Source organism: Desmodus rotundus, chromosome 10, assembly GCF_022682495.2.
Source record: "Desmodus rotundus isolate HL8 chromosome 10, HLdesRot8A.1, whole genome shotgun sequence".
NCBI classification, from domain to species: domain Eukaryota; kingdom Metazoa; phylum Chordata; class Mammalia; order Chiroptera; family Phyllostomidae; genus Desmodus; species Desmodus rotundus.
Genome location: NC_071396.1, coordinates 14,579,240 through 14,595,390, shown reverse-complemented (window position 1 = coordinate 14,595,390; position 16,151 = coordinate 14,579,240). Strand labels below are relative to the sequence as shown.

The window sequence follows — 16,151 nt, the reverse complement described above, 5'->3', positions numbered from 1 at the left end:
GGAGAAGTGGATTTTTAATGGCAAGATAAAAATCAATATCACAATTATTTTCAGAATTTGGCAAATTAGACTCTGTGTTTTCTTTTCAATTTCCCACCTAATAATCAGTACATTTTTTTCCTCTTCTCTCTACTAGGTGGCTCTAGTGCACAGTGACAATACATGATCCATGAAATAAGGAACTTAAGTTTGGATAGGAAGGCATACGCACAAAATAGTGAATGAATCTGTTACATATTAGCAATACATATGTCCAGATATATTATTTAGACTACTCGATCACCTGATATATGTGCGTACACATCTGTGGGAGAAAAGTAGGCAGGAATTATATTATAATTTAGTGGGGAAGGCATTGGTGGACAGTACTAAAAAAGAATTGGTAGTGGGACATAAGGATCTCTCAGGAAAGTAGGACAAAATTAGAACTCTGACATAAAATCTATATGGCAGGCAAAAGGCAGCCACTGTAGGTTTGTTTTGTTTTTTTTTAATGAAAATAACAGCTAAAATATATTATGCAAAATGAACTGCAGGAGGGTTGAAACTGGAAGTAGGAAGTTCAATTATGAATTAGTGGGAGGAAAGACAACAGAGGTAGGTAATGTATTAGGGGAGGGGAAGGGAAGATACGAAGATTTCAGATGACACAGACATTCCTGATTGCCTTCCAATACCCGCTTCCTGTGTCTTGCTGCTACAGAACTCCAACATGCCTGGGTATCTGCTCTTCCCTGACGCGGCTCCTGTGCCTTAGGGTGCAGGTAATCCCACATTCAGCTTCAGGGGGCCAGACTGGCTTAAGGATAGTCTCGTAACCCTCGCCAGCGAGTGGTGCAGAAATAAGCAGGCCACCTACTCCTGGGCCTGTGAGAGGCCAATAAGATGAGAGAGGTGCTGGAAAATTTTGGGAAAGTTCTTCTTCCAGCTGCTGGGGGTCTTCTGGAAGCAACCTTTTCTATTTTCCACTGGCTGTGATCTAAGTAGCATAAACCCTGACAGCTGCTGGCAGGCAGCCATGTACATGAGGCGGACACTCCCCAGTATGCAGCCACAGTGGACAGAAGGGCCGAGAGACCAAGAGAGACTAGCTAGCTGACGTCCCTGTTAAGATGCTGCATTAACACTCCTGAAGAGATTCAATTATGGAAGTCAGTAAATGCCTTTCCTGTTTAGTCTCGGGAAGCATTTCTGTTATTTGCACCCGAGGGTAGGCTCCTTAACAGTGCCTTTCTGAGCTTGAGAATGAAGAAAACTGTGCTCGTCTTAGAAACGAGGAAGCTGCGATGGGAATTTATTTGCAAAGTTGATTGATTTCAGTTTAGGGCACTGTACAATCATGTTGATAAAGCCAGCTTTCTGAGATGTGTCATGGAAAAATTAGAGCACATTTAAAGAACCAGTGGTCTTATTCTCCAGCTAAACAAAAAGGTCTTATTTCTCTTGTAGAACTAGGGTCAAAGGTAGAAAATTGAGGAATGTTCTGATGGAATCTACCCTTGACTCAGAGTCAGAGCTGGTTTTCCACACTGCTCCCTGGGGCCTCTATTTAATTCCTCCAGTTCTGGGTTCTTATCTGCTGTTACCGCAGACTGCGCCTGCTTCAACCTTCTGTGTTTATGTCTTTGCTAAATCCTTACGTGACTGACAGTTTATACTGCCATTTACTTCCTGAAAATCTTGCTTTGCTGGCTTATGGACACTTAGCTCATTACTATACCAACTACTACACCAAGTGTCCATTAGTAAATGAGTAGATAAAATAACTATGGTACATTTACACAATGCAATAGTATTTGGCTGTAAAAAGAGAAAGAAAATATTACCCTTTGCAACAGCGTGGAGAAACATGGAGAATACTATGCTAAGTGAAATAAGCCAGTCAGAGGAAAACATATACCATATGATTGCACTCATACGTAGAATCTAATGAACAAACTGAACCAACAAGCTAAATAAAGAGAGACTCATAGATGGAGAGCAGGCTGCCAGCTCTGAGGGGTGTGGGTTTAGGAGGTGGAGGGATCGAGCAAAAAAGAAAAAGGACTCATGGACATGGACACCCACGTGGTGGTTACAGTGGGGAGGAGGTGAGTGGAGGTGGAAGAGGGCATTAGGGGGATAAATGGTAATAGAAAAAGCACAGTAAAAAATAAACTATTAAAAAAATAAAATTAAAATACAATTATATCTTTTTCTGAATGTAATGAAAACATACCAAATTAGTTTGTATCTCCTATTTTGGTCCAATTGAAACATTTTTAATAATTATTTTAAAATACTTATAATGTCCAATTACATTATTATCTTTCCTGTTTTAACAATCTCATAAATAAGCTGAAAAAATATTTTGAAATGATTATCAAAGATACTGGAAAAATTTATATGAGAATCGATCAGAATAAATGAATTTAAATTAAAATGTCAATGTCATTAAAATGTTCACCAAGTACTTTTTATCACATTAAATAGTAAATATCTCCTTTAAGGGTATACAGATTTTTTGCTTGATAATAAATTCTTCCCCAAATATCCCCGAATCTCATAATCTTCGATTTTTTTACCTGATGTTCCAGCTTCATGATTTTTTTCTTCTGGTTTGCCATTGGACTTGAAAGCTCTTTTTTCATCCACCTCACCATCCCCCCACCATGCAGGCTGCCCATATAATGGAGTGCCCCGTGGCATGGCAGAAGTATCTGGAAAGAGGGGGGAAAAATCTGTCTATAGCATATGAAACAGAAAAAAATACATGCTTTTGCAGAACGCTAGAAGTGCCTAGTTGATTTATTAAATGAAAAACAAAGGACCATCCCGAAAGCTGAAAAGCACTTAAATGAAATAGCTCGGTATTTGTGTACGTCCTTATTCGATGCTGGGCACGACCACATAAGTGGAATTTTGCGCTTGCTCCTATTGAAGTGATGAAACTGCTGTAGCCCGGTAACTTTTTACGGCAGTGTAATCAGCTCTTTGGGATATAGAAGTGACACATTAAATCTAAATATAAAGAGAAAAGTAAATTGTGGCATGAGTGGCCATTTAAAAAAATATTTAAGGGCCGAGGGGTGGGGAAAAAAAAATATGTAAAGCTGTAAGGCATTACAGAGGAACTAAATTTAAACTAGCTGTTAACAGGATTAATAGGTTTACATTTGAACAAATTCGGTAACGTCTATCAGTTTAAAAGTTGGTTTCGTATGAATGTAATTATTTATATAAAGCATTGTTTACAGTTTCTGGAACGTGATGAACGTGATCATTATGACAGAGCACCAGTGGATATTTCCTACTAATTCATTGCAGTTATTACAGTCCAGAAGAAAAAGCAAGCAAACGTGAGTTAGTAAAAATACTATAAGGTAAGCTACATTTAGTTCCCTTAAATATCGAAACATTAGCCCTGGCTCGTGTAGCTCAGTGGATTGAGCATGGTGGGCCTCTGAACCAAAGGGTGGTTGGTTCAATTCCCAGTCAGGGCACATGCCTGGGTTGTGGGCCAGGTCCCCAGTGGTGGGGGGGAGTGCAAGAGGCAACCACACATTGATGTTTCTCTCCCTTTCTTTCTTCTTCCCTTCCCCTCTCTCTAAAAATAAATAAATAAAACCTTTAAAAAAAGAGAGAAAACTTTAAAAATATATACTGAAACATTAAACACACATACAAATGCCCCATATAATGTGTTTTGTACTGCTTTGCAGTGAAACGCTGCCTGCATTAAAACCCACTCTGAAATTGCCATTAGCATTCATATAGTTATTTGTACATGGACATGGCCAAGTTTTTGAGAACAAAGGCTGCCACTTCCTTACAATCGAGTATAAAGAACTTATTTTCCTTGAGGTTACCTGCGGCTTTCTCCTCCGACTTCAGTGCCTCTGGAGCTTTGTGCTGCACTTCCGTTGCAGAATCTGCTACCTTTGAATCCACGCTTTTGGCACATGCAGATTTTGACAATTCTGGTTCTGAAGATTTCTGGGACAACTGGAGCTGAATGGTAAACTTCTCATGCTACAAAATATTTAAGTGAAACATCCACAAGTGAAATCAACCGTAGCAGATGGTAGGTTTACAAAAGAAATAAGGAAAACCTTTTTACCTTTAGAGCCTCTTCCGGGACCCTCATCTCCCCTCGTACTACCGTGAAAAGATTTGTATGTGAACGGGGGCTAAGGAAGACTCTAACTTCAAAATTGGACTAGTATAATCAGGTCATCATAGCAGAATTATTATATTCCCCTAAGAATTAAATGTTAAACTATGCTCACAAATATAAAAATTTTCATTTTTAAATACCACAGAAAATCTTGAAATCTGGCTAGTAATTCTAAACTTAGGTAATAATGGCCTTCAAGCAAATCACTGGATCAAGAGAGCACAAAAGACATTTTCAGCCCAACAATATGATTACAAAGAAGAAAAGGCACCTGGATCAAATTATATTGATAGGTAATCACAAAAATGGGAAAGGAAGTAGCTCATCAGTGATTAACCATCAGTAAACCCTGAAGGAATTCGATGACTCAGACTCCACCAGCACTGATAAAAATAAAGTCCATGCGGAAAATTCGAAAGAAAGGCTGTAATTAGGGTCCTTCCAGCAACCACCGCCACCTCCCTACCCCGCGAACTGCAATCAGGGTCGGCTTACATTATCAAACAACTGATTCTATACAGATTAGAACCAAGTGCTGGGTAAAATGAATGCTTTCATTATTATGCCAGAAAGGAACAATGCCTCTGTATATTAAAAAGATCTCCCAGTAAACAGTAGAGGTCACATTTCCCACCATTACTTAACCCTGCAATGAAAGGACTTTTATAACCATGTACTAAATTTGATTCTTTACCAATTCAGAGCACCCAAGACTTCAAGGATAGAAAGCTGTAATTACCATGACTACTGGGGGCGGGGAAGACTTCTCAAGCATAAGGAGCAGTACACTTGTAAAAGAGTATTTAACCTACATTTCTACTCATTAAAATAATAAAAACTCAGAATTACTTTTTGGAATTTTAAAGAGCTTTGGGGGAATATACTCTTCAATTCCATTAACCTGGCTTCCTATTCCATAGCTAAGGAACCTGAGCACTGGAAGGGCAGAACCCAAAGACAGTAATTTACTCAACTGACCCCAGTCTGGGGCTTCCCTATCACTTTACATTGCTTCCTACAGCTGTGAAATATTAAAAGTTCCTTTTTTGTTATGAACATATACTGGTATATATTTGCTGGTATATATGCAAGTGTGTATTTCATTACTAAGTATATTTAATGAAAAATAAAAGTTTACCCGCAAGAAACTCATTAATAGCTAGAGAAGATTTGTAACATTCTTATGTTTTCAGTGGAAAACGGAGCATGTTTTAAAAAGTGAAAGCCATTTCGATTTTTTCAATGGAAACAAATATGATTTTAGCTGGCTGTGAGGGTTTTCTGGTGCTGGCAGTCAACTCCTGGGCAACCCTGAAGACGATTCCCCAAGGCCACTCTGGGGTGTCATCTTTAGATGAGACTCTTTTTAATATCAGGAACAACCTGAGACAGGTCATACGCTTTACCTACCAAAAAGATTCCTCTGCGTGGAACTACCAAAGAAATCAAGAATCCTCTTGTTTAGTTCGTGGATTTACCTGAGAACTCTGGCACAACCATGAGATTGTGAGGCTGCCCTAGCCCCAGGTTTTATCCCCAAAGCTACCCTCTTTCTAGTGGTAGAGATCTAAGTGCCTTTAACTTGCTAATTAAGAAAAATGACAAACTAAGGTACAATTATTCATGACATGTCAATAAGTTACAAAATATACAACAGTATTATTTACTATAGTCATACGTCAATCATATCTGAATTTTTAAAAATTAAAAACAAAAGTTGAAATTCTTGTTTACTAAAAATCATATTATTTATAGGCCATTTTTCTGTTTCTTTACTTTAAGACTATGATTGTTATTCTAAGTCATTCCTATGCTCAATTTATTCAGGAAATGTTTATCTAAAAGTGACATCATGGAACTCATCTACATTAACTAGTAATGTGTTCTTGACATCATCCTTTATCTTAATGATACTCAAGACTAAAAAGAGAGCAAAATTTTAAATAGTTTCAGTTACTCCTAGGGGTCTGGCCTTAAAACCCCAGGTGTCAGACAGCCTTGTGAGCACATCTTTCAAACATTATTTTAAAAATGAATTCAGTAAGTTGTTTCACTGGAGAAATACCAATCACAGAAGAAATGAGGACAAATATTTAAAATTTTCCAAACATTACACAATGAGACTTTGTTACTTGGGACAAGATTTCCAGGGTTTCAGAAGATGCTGTACTCTCAAACAACTGAGCTGGGTATTAGTTTTCCCTTAAAAACTATGATAGATTAATTACTAAAATACTGACACCCATGGTTTTGAAGACAATGGTGAAAACGTTTGAATACAACTATTTTATACAAGGGAAGAATGGGAGGAAAGCACTTTCCTCTAAATTTATATACTTTCATGCTATTTTAAAATATATTCATAAGAAGCTTATTTTTAAAAATTCACCCTAAAGTTTTTTCACCCCAAAACTTTTCTTCTTGAATCTTCTCATTAGGGAAGTAAAAATTTCCCTTATTGGATGATATCTGGTGATGAAATACACAATAATGCTACATTAGAGTCCACACTGTACTAAGACTCCAGAAGACGCCAAAGGGTTTTTAAAAAGTCATGGCAGAAAACCTTTCAAGGGAAAAGTTTTAATCTATTAGCTTAATGTTGCCCATAAGCTCGTAGAGGACCCTATTATATAGGGACACAGTGTTTAAACAATGAGTTTAACTTTTCCCTCGTGGCTTTATGGCTCCTCTCAATTTCTTAAATTTTGTTCTTTCATGCTTTGTAAATGCCCTTGATTTTCAAACTTGAAAACTGTGCTTCGGTCTTGGTGAGGCTATCCACCATATTAATCAGGGAAAGTCTCAACTTCTCTGCACGAAGAGCATGTCTTTAATTACGTTTGTCTCCCTCTCGGCTGCCTTAGCAGCCCTTACCTGGGACAAGCAGACGGGGTCCCAAGTACGGATAAAGCATGACCACTGGCCCAGATGACCACCTTAGGCTATGACAATGATTTTTCCCATGTTTCTGTTATGATAACCTAATCGTTTTGTGGGCCACTATGGCAGGAATAGCCAAGTTTGGGAAAACATAACTCTATTTTTAAACATACAATATGTAATTATGTATATAACAAAATATCTAATAAAATCCCATATGACTGGGATGGGGAGGAGTGAGAATTAAGGTGTTTAAGTGATGTTTAAATCATTTCCCACTGAACGCAGAAACCATACCAGACTCCGAGGTTCCTCCCAGGTCACTAGGTTCCTTCTTAGCCCTTTATCCTTGTACTAGTTCCTCATCTCTCCCGCCTCTTAACCATGGAATGTAACATTTCTCAGTCTTTGGACTTTTTACCCATCTATATTCAATTCCCTGGTGATCTCATTTGGTCTCAAGGTTTTAAATATTATTTATACGATGAAAATTCCCAAACATCTCTCTCCACTCTACCTCTCTCCTAGATTCCACCTGTATGTCAAAAATGTCCAAACTCAACTTGCCAGACGTCTTCAGACCAACATGGAATAAAAGGAACCAGATTTACTCTCCCATTTTAAAATATCAAAAATGTGGACAAAATATATGAACAGTTTCTATGACAAGCAACATCAAGCAACAAAAGAAGTGATTCCTGAATGAAGAGAAACAAATCAAGCTGAGCCCAGTCACTACCCCAGCTCACTGCCCTGAGAGCTTTGGGGTCACACTGTGAAGAGGAGTCACCCTGGCTGGTAGGCACCCTGGAGGCACTGGGTTGAGAGCTAGCGTGCAGAGACCAAGGTGACTCAAGTTGCACAGAGAGAACAGTTCAAGGGACTGAGTACTAAAGAGAAGAGAGTTGCACAGAGAGAATTGCAGGCATTGTCAAAGGGTCCTGCTCAAGTATGCAGCTGAGGTCTGGTCAGCACATCTGTGAGAGCACCACCTAGGGCCAGGGCAAGAACCGCCTGAAAGCATGAAAAGTAACAGTGCTTCAGGGCTCACACAGAGCCAGGAATAGTGTCTGCTCCCAACAGCCAGGCTGGAAAACCTCACGAACCATGAGTCACTGGACAAAGCATGGGTCTGTCCATTTTTTCTGTACAGAGCCAGAAAGTAAATATTTTAGGTTTCTTAGGGAAATATGATCTCTTCTGCAACCACTCAACTCTGCTGGATAGTGCAAAAGCAGCCACAGAAATATGTAAATGAGTGGGTGTGGCTGTGTTCCCATACAACTTCATTTACAAATACAGGCTGAGGGCCAGATTGGCCAGAGGGCGTGCTGATGCCTAAGGTACAGTACACAGAAAGGTCTTGCCTCTGTAGTGGGGACTGACTAGCTCAGACTAATCTTAGAAGCCTAACAAATCCTAAAGGCAAGGCCCAAAGTGATGAAACTATTTCCAAGTAACCTCTGCTTCAGCACGAAGCTGAAAAATTTTAATAGAAATACAAAAATATGCATGCAATAGTCAACTAGGTAAAATGCACAATGTCTGCCATCCAATCAAAAATAAATATGCATGCAAAAAGCAATCAAAACTGACACAGAATTAACACTGATGTCAACAAAGATATTAAAATTATCACAACCATATTCCTATGTTCAGAAAGTTAACTAGAAACTTGAAAGGTATGAAAACCAAAATCCAAACTGAACTTCTAGAGATGAAATCTATACACATTAGATGTCACCAAAGATTAGTAAACTTAAAGACATGGCAATAATAACAATCTAAATTGAAACAAAGAGAACAGATAATTAAAAAATAAACACAGCACAAGATGGGAGATGACTTCAAGTAGCCTAATTTAATATACATTTAATTGAAGTTCTTGAAGGAAGAAAGGGGGGACAGAAAAAAACTGTTTGCAAATATAATGGCAGAAAATTTTTCTAAATTTGATTAAAACTCTGAACCTACAGATTCAAGAAGCCAGACAAACCCAAAGCATAAAAACATGAGCACCAGCCAGGGACGTCATAGGCAAATGGCTCAAAATCACGGACACAGGGAAATAGTACAAGCAAGAAGGTAATGCGGAGCAATACATAATGTAAGCAACATCTTAAAGTGCAGAAAGAAAAGAAATGTCACCTCAAATTCTAAACCCAGCAATAATAGCTTCCAGTACCTGCAATGAAGTACTTATCCAGAGAGCTGAAAGAATTCATCACCAGCAAAACCATACTACAAGAAATGTGAGGCAGAAAGGAAATGATACTGGATAAAAATATGAATCTATAAAACTGAAGAATGTGAGAAAAGGTAGCTACACTGGTTTAAGATATGAGTACAATGGGCATAAAAATACAAACTTTTTCTTATCATCTGAATCTCTTTGAAAGATAACTGACTTCACTAATGACAATGGAGCTGTCTACGTTCTGGCCTCCCATATTCTACTCTACGGGGCTCCAGCCTCACTCACTAGTCGTGCTGTTCCTTAAACACGACAAACAGGTTCTGCTTCAAGCCCTTTGCCCTAGTCTCTTCCATCAGCCTGAAAAGCAATTTCTCCAGACACCCTGTGGCATCCTGTTCACTTTCTCCCCCTCTCTGCCCTGATACCGGCTTCTCAGCGAGGTCTTCACAAATATCCCTCTTAAAGTTTAACTTTGCACCTACCACCTCCAGCCCTCTGCATCCTTCGCTCAGTTTTTCTCCATAAAACTTCTCACCCCTCCATTGCCCTTCTGTGGGTGTGTGGTCAGTTCTCTCCAACCCATTAAAGTGTAAACTCCAGGAGGCCGGAGGCTGTGGTCTGTTTTATTCACTACTGCATCCCCAGACTTTGGGGACAGGCCCTGTCTGGCACAGAGGAGACATTTAATAAAAAGTTTTGAAATGAATGAACATAGGCTTGCTCATCTGCTACATTTTTGGCCACTTGGAGATGTATGAGCTCTTTTTGAAGTTTATCTTCATTATTGCAGCATTTTACTATCCTTCCTGAGTTTACAGGTCATTTCTTCAACTTGGATATTTTACTACTTGCTTTCCCAAATATTCAATTACTCTAGCAGAAAAAATATTTTTGGCAGATAAATTTTGTTTCTTAGTTCTAGCCTCAATTTTTGGTAAAGTGTTCTTTCTACTGCTGTAGCATTTTTAGAGTAGTCTCCCACTCCAAAGTATAATAATTTGTACACTGGCTAATTATTATGCTTAATTTTCATATAAAGTACTTTCATTTAGGATAGCTAAATACAGAACAAGTAAAGGTAATATATAACTTATCTTGTAAAATTTCATCCTATATATAATAAAACTTCTACCACTGTAACAGTCCAGTGTTCATTTATATCAAGTGCTCAAAACTCATTAGCAACATAAAATATTATTTTATTTTTTATAATTTATTTTATTTGTTTTAAGATTTTATTTATTTTTAGACAGAGAGGAAGGAAGAAAGAGAGAGGGAGAGAAACATCAATGTGTGGTTGCCTCTCACACGCCCCCTACTGGTGACCTGGCCCACAACCCAGGCATATGCCCTGATCTGGGAATTGAACCAGTAGCCCTTTCTTTGGTTTGCAGACTGGCGCTCAATCCACTGAGCCACACCAGCCAGGGCTGAAATACTATTTTAAAATAATAAAATCAACTGAGCCTAACTTGAGGATTTGGTTTGTAGTTCTGGCTCAACACTGACTTACAACCCTGAAAACGTCTTTTGGAACAAAACATTTCCCCAGCGATTTGAGTGTATTACTGTAAGAAGGAAATGGTAGTTCACGGTTAAGTAATTATTGTACAACCTGTGAGCCATGAGTTATATCTCAGTAGTTTCTTCTTAATTTAAAACTTGAAGCAAACTTTAAAGAGTTTTACTGAAACCCAAATTTCTTACTATTTTCTCATGTTTTGAAATAGCTGGTGCCCAATGGATTAAGGAGGTACTTAGATACAAAGTATATTTGCATTTGTTTTTTGATAAAACTTATTATGCTGGTGGAAAATGACCTGTGAATCAAAGGTTTTAATGCTAATTCTTAAATACTTTGTGTGATATATATCTTAAAAAGAATTAAAAATATACAACTCAAAAGTATTAATGTTTAATGGCTTCATTCACATGTTCCTTTGGCTCTACAATTATAAAGGTTACGTGATGTGCTACAAAGCTATTTTTTCATAAAGATTTAAGTTAAATATAAAATAAAAACTAGTTATGCTCTAAGAATGATTTTATAGTGTTAGCGTACATTTGCTTTACCTACGTATCAACGCTACTTATCTGAGACGCCATTTTCTCTGCTCGTGAGAAAAATCCATCCAAGTAGCCAATATGTTTAAAGCATTCCTTAGTCTCGAACTCTAGATAAATGTAGTAATTGAAAAAAATTAAAACTCAGGAAGAATTTTCAACATAATGTGGAATATCTGAATTTTAAATATAAGTAAGTCCTTTTTACAAAGCTCTTGCCTTGTATAGATAGAAATGTTTTGATTCTTCTTCAATCAATCATGTCTCTTCTCTTCTCTAGCGATTCTTTGCCCTACGGTAGGAAGTAGACCAGTCATGCCCCTGTTCAGTTCTTAGAATTATATTTTTAGACAGGAGATTTTTAAATATAAAGTGCATGATGTACTTAACAAGGCAGCATGGGTCTTAGAATACATAGGATATTGAAAATGTTGAATTAAATAGGCAAAGAGATGAAATAAATAAAGCGGAATAAAAGTGTGACGAAGGGAAAGGCAGGGTTAAATTTGCACATTCCTCTGGTGGGAGGGGTCTGGTGTGTGCCATTATCAACCCCCCGCCCCCCAATATCTCTGGGCTGAGCTAATATTAAACACTTTCCTCTCCTATTTCCAGTTCCATGCTTTGATATCCAAACTACATATGTAATAGCACTGCAGGAAGACACTCTGCTAAAAATACATATTGGGGGCAGTATACCAACTTTTCCAGGATAATTTTTAGGAACAGGCATAGTAACAAAAATTATATATTGTTTCTAAATATGCATTTTAGTATGGGAAGACACAGAGACTTCTAGCATGCTTATATTGTGAATATTTATGTCTCAAGAAATGTTAATGTACACTGGAGTAAAGATTTTTGAATAAATTTAATAAATGCACAAAACCATATAAGGATATCATATCCAAATCTCAGCTTATCTTCAAGTTTCAAGGTGATGTAAGTCTGTTCGGGAATCCTTACATCATTCACAAATGTCTACAAGGAAAAAAAAAACAACAGATGTTAGGTAACATATGAAGTATTAATTATTGCATTTCAGACAAGCAAATCCTCCAAACTGATACTTAACTGCACATATCATATGGTGGCTAATACAGTTGGTGCCTCATAAAATGTGTCATGCGTCTTATACATGATAAAATATCCCACACTAAGCCCTTTATCCTGTGACTAGGAACACGCAGAGAGCCAGGCTCTAGTTCCTCTGGGTCCACCACGCTGCCAAGGCAGATCCAGGCCCCTAAAAACGCTGCCAAGAGGAGCTCCCAACCTGAAGCTGGTGAACTGTGAAGGGTACCTAACTCTCGATATCATCAGAATGTACTGAACTCGTGTTAGCTTTTTGGGGCAACTCTAATTATTTCTTAGAGTTGCTCTTCCATTACTTTTATTCTTAGAGTCTTTCAAAAGAACAATAATACTTTGAAAAAACTGAATAAAACCCACTTTAATTCAAAATTACAATGACTCCTTTGGACCCTTTCCTGAAATTTTACATTTTGGGGGTACTTTTTCAAAAAGTGCATGTCCAGTGCTCAGCAGCCACATATGGCTAGTGGAAACTGCCGTGCAAAGCACAGCTACAGCAGGGTGATGCAATCGTGAAATAAATCATCATTTATTGCACCAACCTTCAGTTTTCTTACTGCACTGCCCAAAATATTGCACCATCTTTCCAAGAAAACATAAAACACATCTGGAGTCACTATCTGTCCTTTTTTTATTTGTTTGTTTAGCTATCGACTGAGAATTCAGAATTTTTCCTTGGGCTGGTGAACACACAATACACTATACAGATGATGTATTATAGAATTGTACACCTGACACCTACATAATCTTATTAACCAGTGTCACCCCAATAAATTCAATTAAATAAGCAAAAACAATTTTTTCACCTAATTTCCATAAAGGAAAGGAGAAGAAAACAGGCACAAAGATATTTCACAGTTATTAGATGAAGTCAAAAAGACAGAGCATCACTCCAGACTGTAGGAACAAGGGTAAAACTGATAATTATGTAAGCAACACATCAGACCATGAGTCTTCACATGAAGATAATCCTAAAATGAATTTTCTCTAATATAAGCATTTCTCTATCTCAAGAAGACAGAATGTTTCAAAGACAAAAAAATCTAGAGTATTTTTCATCCAGTTAACCATTCAATAAGAAGAATCATGTAATATTTTTCAACAAAAACCTAACCTAAACCATCACGTATTTTTAAAAAAACTTTTTGAGTGGATTCTTTGTCAATTTTTGATGCTTTGGTTCCAACACTTACTTGATTTAGTTTGGAAGTACTAAAGAAATCCTTGAGGAGAGCATTTATATAAAGGTTAGATCATAAGCATTAAAAATTTTTTAAAATCCAGTCAAAAACTTTTAAAATACATAATGGTTTAGGTTAGTTTTTGTTGAAAAACACTGTATGATTCTTTTAACTGTTGCTTACAAATCTAAAAACAAGAAATTTTTGCAATTGCAAAAAAAAAAAAAAAAGGTCATCCTCTTAATAAAATTTAAGCTGTCTCGTGATGCATTTTGGCAATATAAGAACAAGAACTAGAAGTAACGATAAATGAGATACCAGCTAGAGATGTACCTGAAATCTGAATTTGAAATTCAACATTTATAAAATGAATATATCCCAGGAGAATGCATGACAAGTAATGAGCAGTTAGGGGTATTCAAAGAACATAAACCATTTTATGTACCATATATCTTTCAAAAGCAGGAAAATATGCAAAAAAAAATTGAATTTGTCATGCCTAATGTTTTACTAAAATTTCATGTTTTTCATTATCTTTTTATGCTTAATTCTACAGATTATTTGCGAAGAGTCAAAGGCACCCTGGACACAGCAAACAGTGATGACTGTTATTTCCGGCCTGCTGGAAGTTAAAGACCTCCAATTTGCTAAATTTATAGAACACGTAACAATGTCATACTTAATTACCCCGAGTACAGACATCATATAAAATACACAAGGTTTTCTTTGATAAGTTGAAGTTTTAAAAATTACTTTACTCTTTCCCTTTGAATTGCATTTTTCCATCTTCAATTTTATTGCATTTAAGGTGACCACAACACCTTACTTGGGACGGCTACGACACCTCGGTGGTGGGGAAGTTTAGAAGGGTCCCGAATGACATTCAGTAAAATACACCAAGGGGATTATGTTCTCGTGGCCATATTCTCAAATGCCTATTCATAACTGGCACTTTGTAATACATCACAAATACTAGTTTCTAAGACTACAAAAAAATTAGGAGAATTTTTATCAAGCACGGATAACTTGGAGACAGTGTAATACTGCTAAACTCAGGATCATACTTCATGTGGTTGGTTTGTGAGTGATCGATCCTAAATCGTACGATCCGACATGCTTCACAGAGAGGCTGAAATGTGCATACAAAGAAAATTCGAAGGTTTCAGTCACTTAAAACTCTTAATTTCAGGTTCGTTTCCAAAATGAGTATTTTAGAGTGTTTTAAAACTTGGATCTTGAGTTTGCCAAAATATTCTATATATAATTACAAAACAAAAAAGCTGAGGTAAATGATAGAAAAGAGAAGGATAAAAGAAAATATTAATTCTCTAATGGGTAATATGCAGCAGATAAACATTAGGTACACTGTGTCAGAGGAATACCATACTTCTAAGCCAATTTTATTTAAAACTCTCTCAACCTAAAATACCATATTTATTCAAAGTGCTTAAAATGACCTATAAGATCCATTTTAAAGCTTAAGATTGCTCAACTCTCTTAAATATTAAGTACCTATTGTGTGTTTAACACATGGACTAGGCACTTCCAGAGATCAACAAACATGCAATTTTAACATGCTGACCTTTATGACAGAAATATTCCCTAAGGTCTAAAAAGACGTAGGAAATATGAGCCAGACACAAAGTTTCAGCTCACAAAAATGCAAGTGAAAACAGATGCGAGAAAATAGTTTCCTGAAGGTCTAAAACTATAAAAGGAGGAGAGAAAATTTCAAAGAGCAACACATGCAAAAAATCATTTTATTACAGCGATTATAAAGCCTTTTAATAAATTAAGTATGGAGAGAAAAAGAGGTTTTGTCTCTTTGTGTCATTTGATCGGACCTCTACCTGGAAGGCGGGACGTACAGGACAACGGGGCCCAGAGAGCGAAGTAACAGTTGAGATCTCCAGGTGCAGACGAGGAACCACGGAATTCAAAGTCAGGTGTGTCTGAGCTATGTCTGAGCTACAAAAGCCGTGTTCTCTCCTCGTCAGGGAAGCCTGGGAACCCAACCTAGAGCCCCAAACTCCCCCATGCAAACCACTAATCTCACAGAAGCAAACCCAACTAGATAAATACCTATTTAATTTCTATACAACTAAATTACATAATTGATAGTATGAAATGTTATAACCACCATGTAATATATTAATTTTCCTGGAAATCTGAACGGAGTGGCCGGGAGCACAACCACTTCAATCCCATTGCCAGTGACAAGTCTGCTCCTCTTCCCAGACCGTTCCTTGGTAGCTTCCACATTCCACACCACACTGGTCTGATGCTGGCAGGAACTGCAGCATGAAAGAGAGGGTCACAGCAGCGGCTGGAACACAGGGAGCTGGGGGGCAGCCCAGGAACAACAGGCAGAGCCAGAAGGGATGCGAGGGGTACTGTAGGGCCCGGTGCCATCAGAGGGGCGAGTGCTCCAGTGGAGCGAGGTGGTGGGAAGAACCGAAGGCGCTCAAGGGTTGTCAGGGACAGAGGCTTCAGGGGCTTGCAGGGAAGTGACTCACAACATCCGCTACAGATCCAGGGGCTGCTTCCCCAGGCGGAGCAACCTCATTTCTCGTAC

The 16,151-nt window shown here is 37.7% G+C and overlaps 1 protein-coding gene across 9 annotated transcripts in view; it reads right to left on the bottom strand.

The window, feature by feature from the left end:
- CEP170 (centrosomal protein 170) overlaps window positions 1-16,151 on the bottom strand; it is a 98,621-nt gene that overhangs the window by 54,024 nt on the left and 28,446 nt on the right. For all 9 annotated transcript variants that reach the window (XM_045184485.3, XM_045184486.3, XM_045184487.3 and 6 more), the window contains exons 4-7: window positions 12,203-12,281; window positions 4,100-4,158; window positions 3,849-4,011; window positions 2,565-2,699 (exon numbers count right to left, since the gene is read on the bottom strand). In XM_045184485.3, the coding sequence (XP_045040420.2) occupies window positions 2,565-2,699; window positions 3,849-4,011; window positions 4,100-4,158; window positions 12,203-12,281 (436 nt within the window). The remainder of the gene's footprint in view (window positions 1-2,564; window positions 2,700-3,848; window positions 4,012-4,099; window positions 4,159-12,202; window positions 12,282-16,151) is intronic.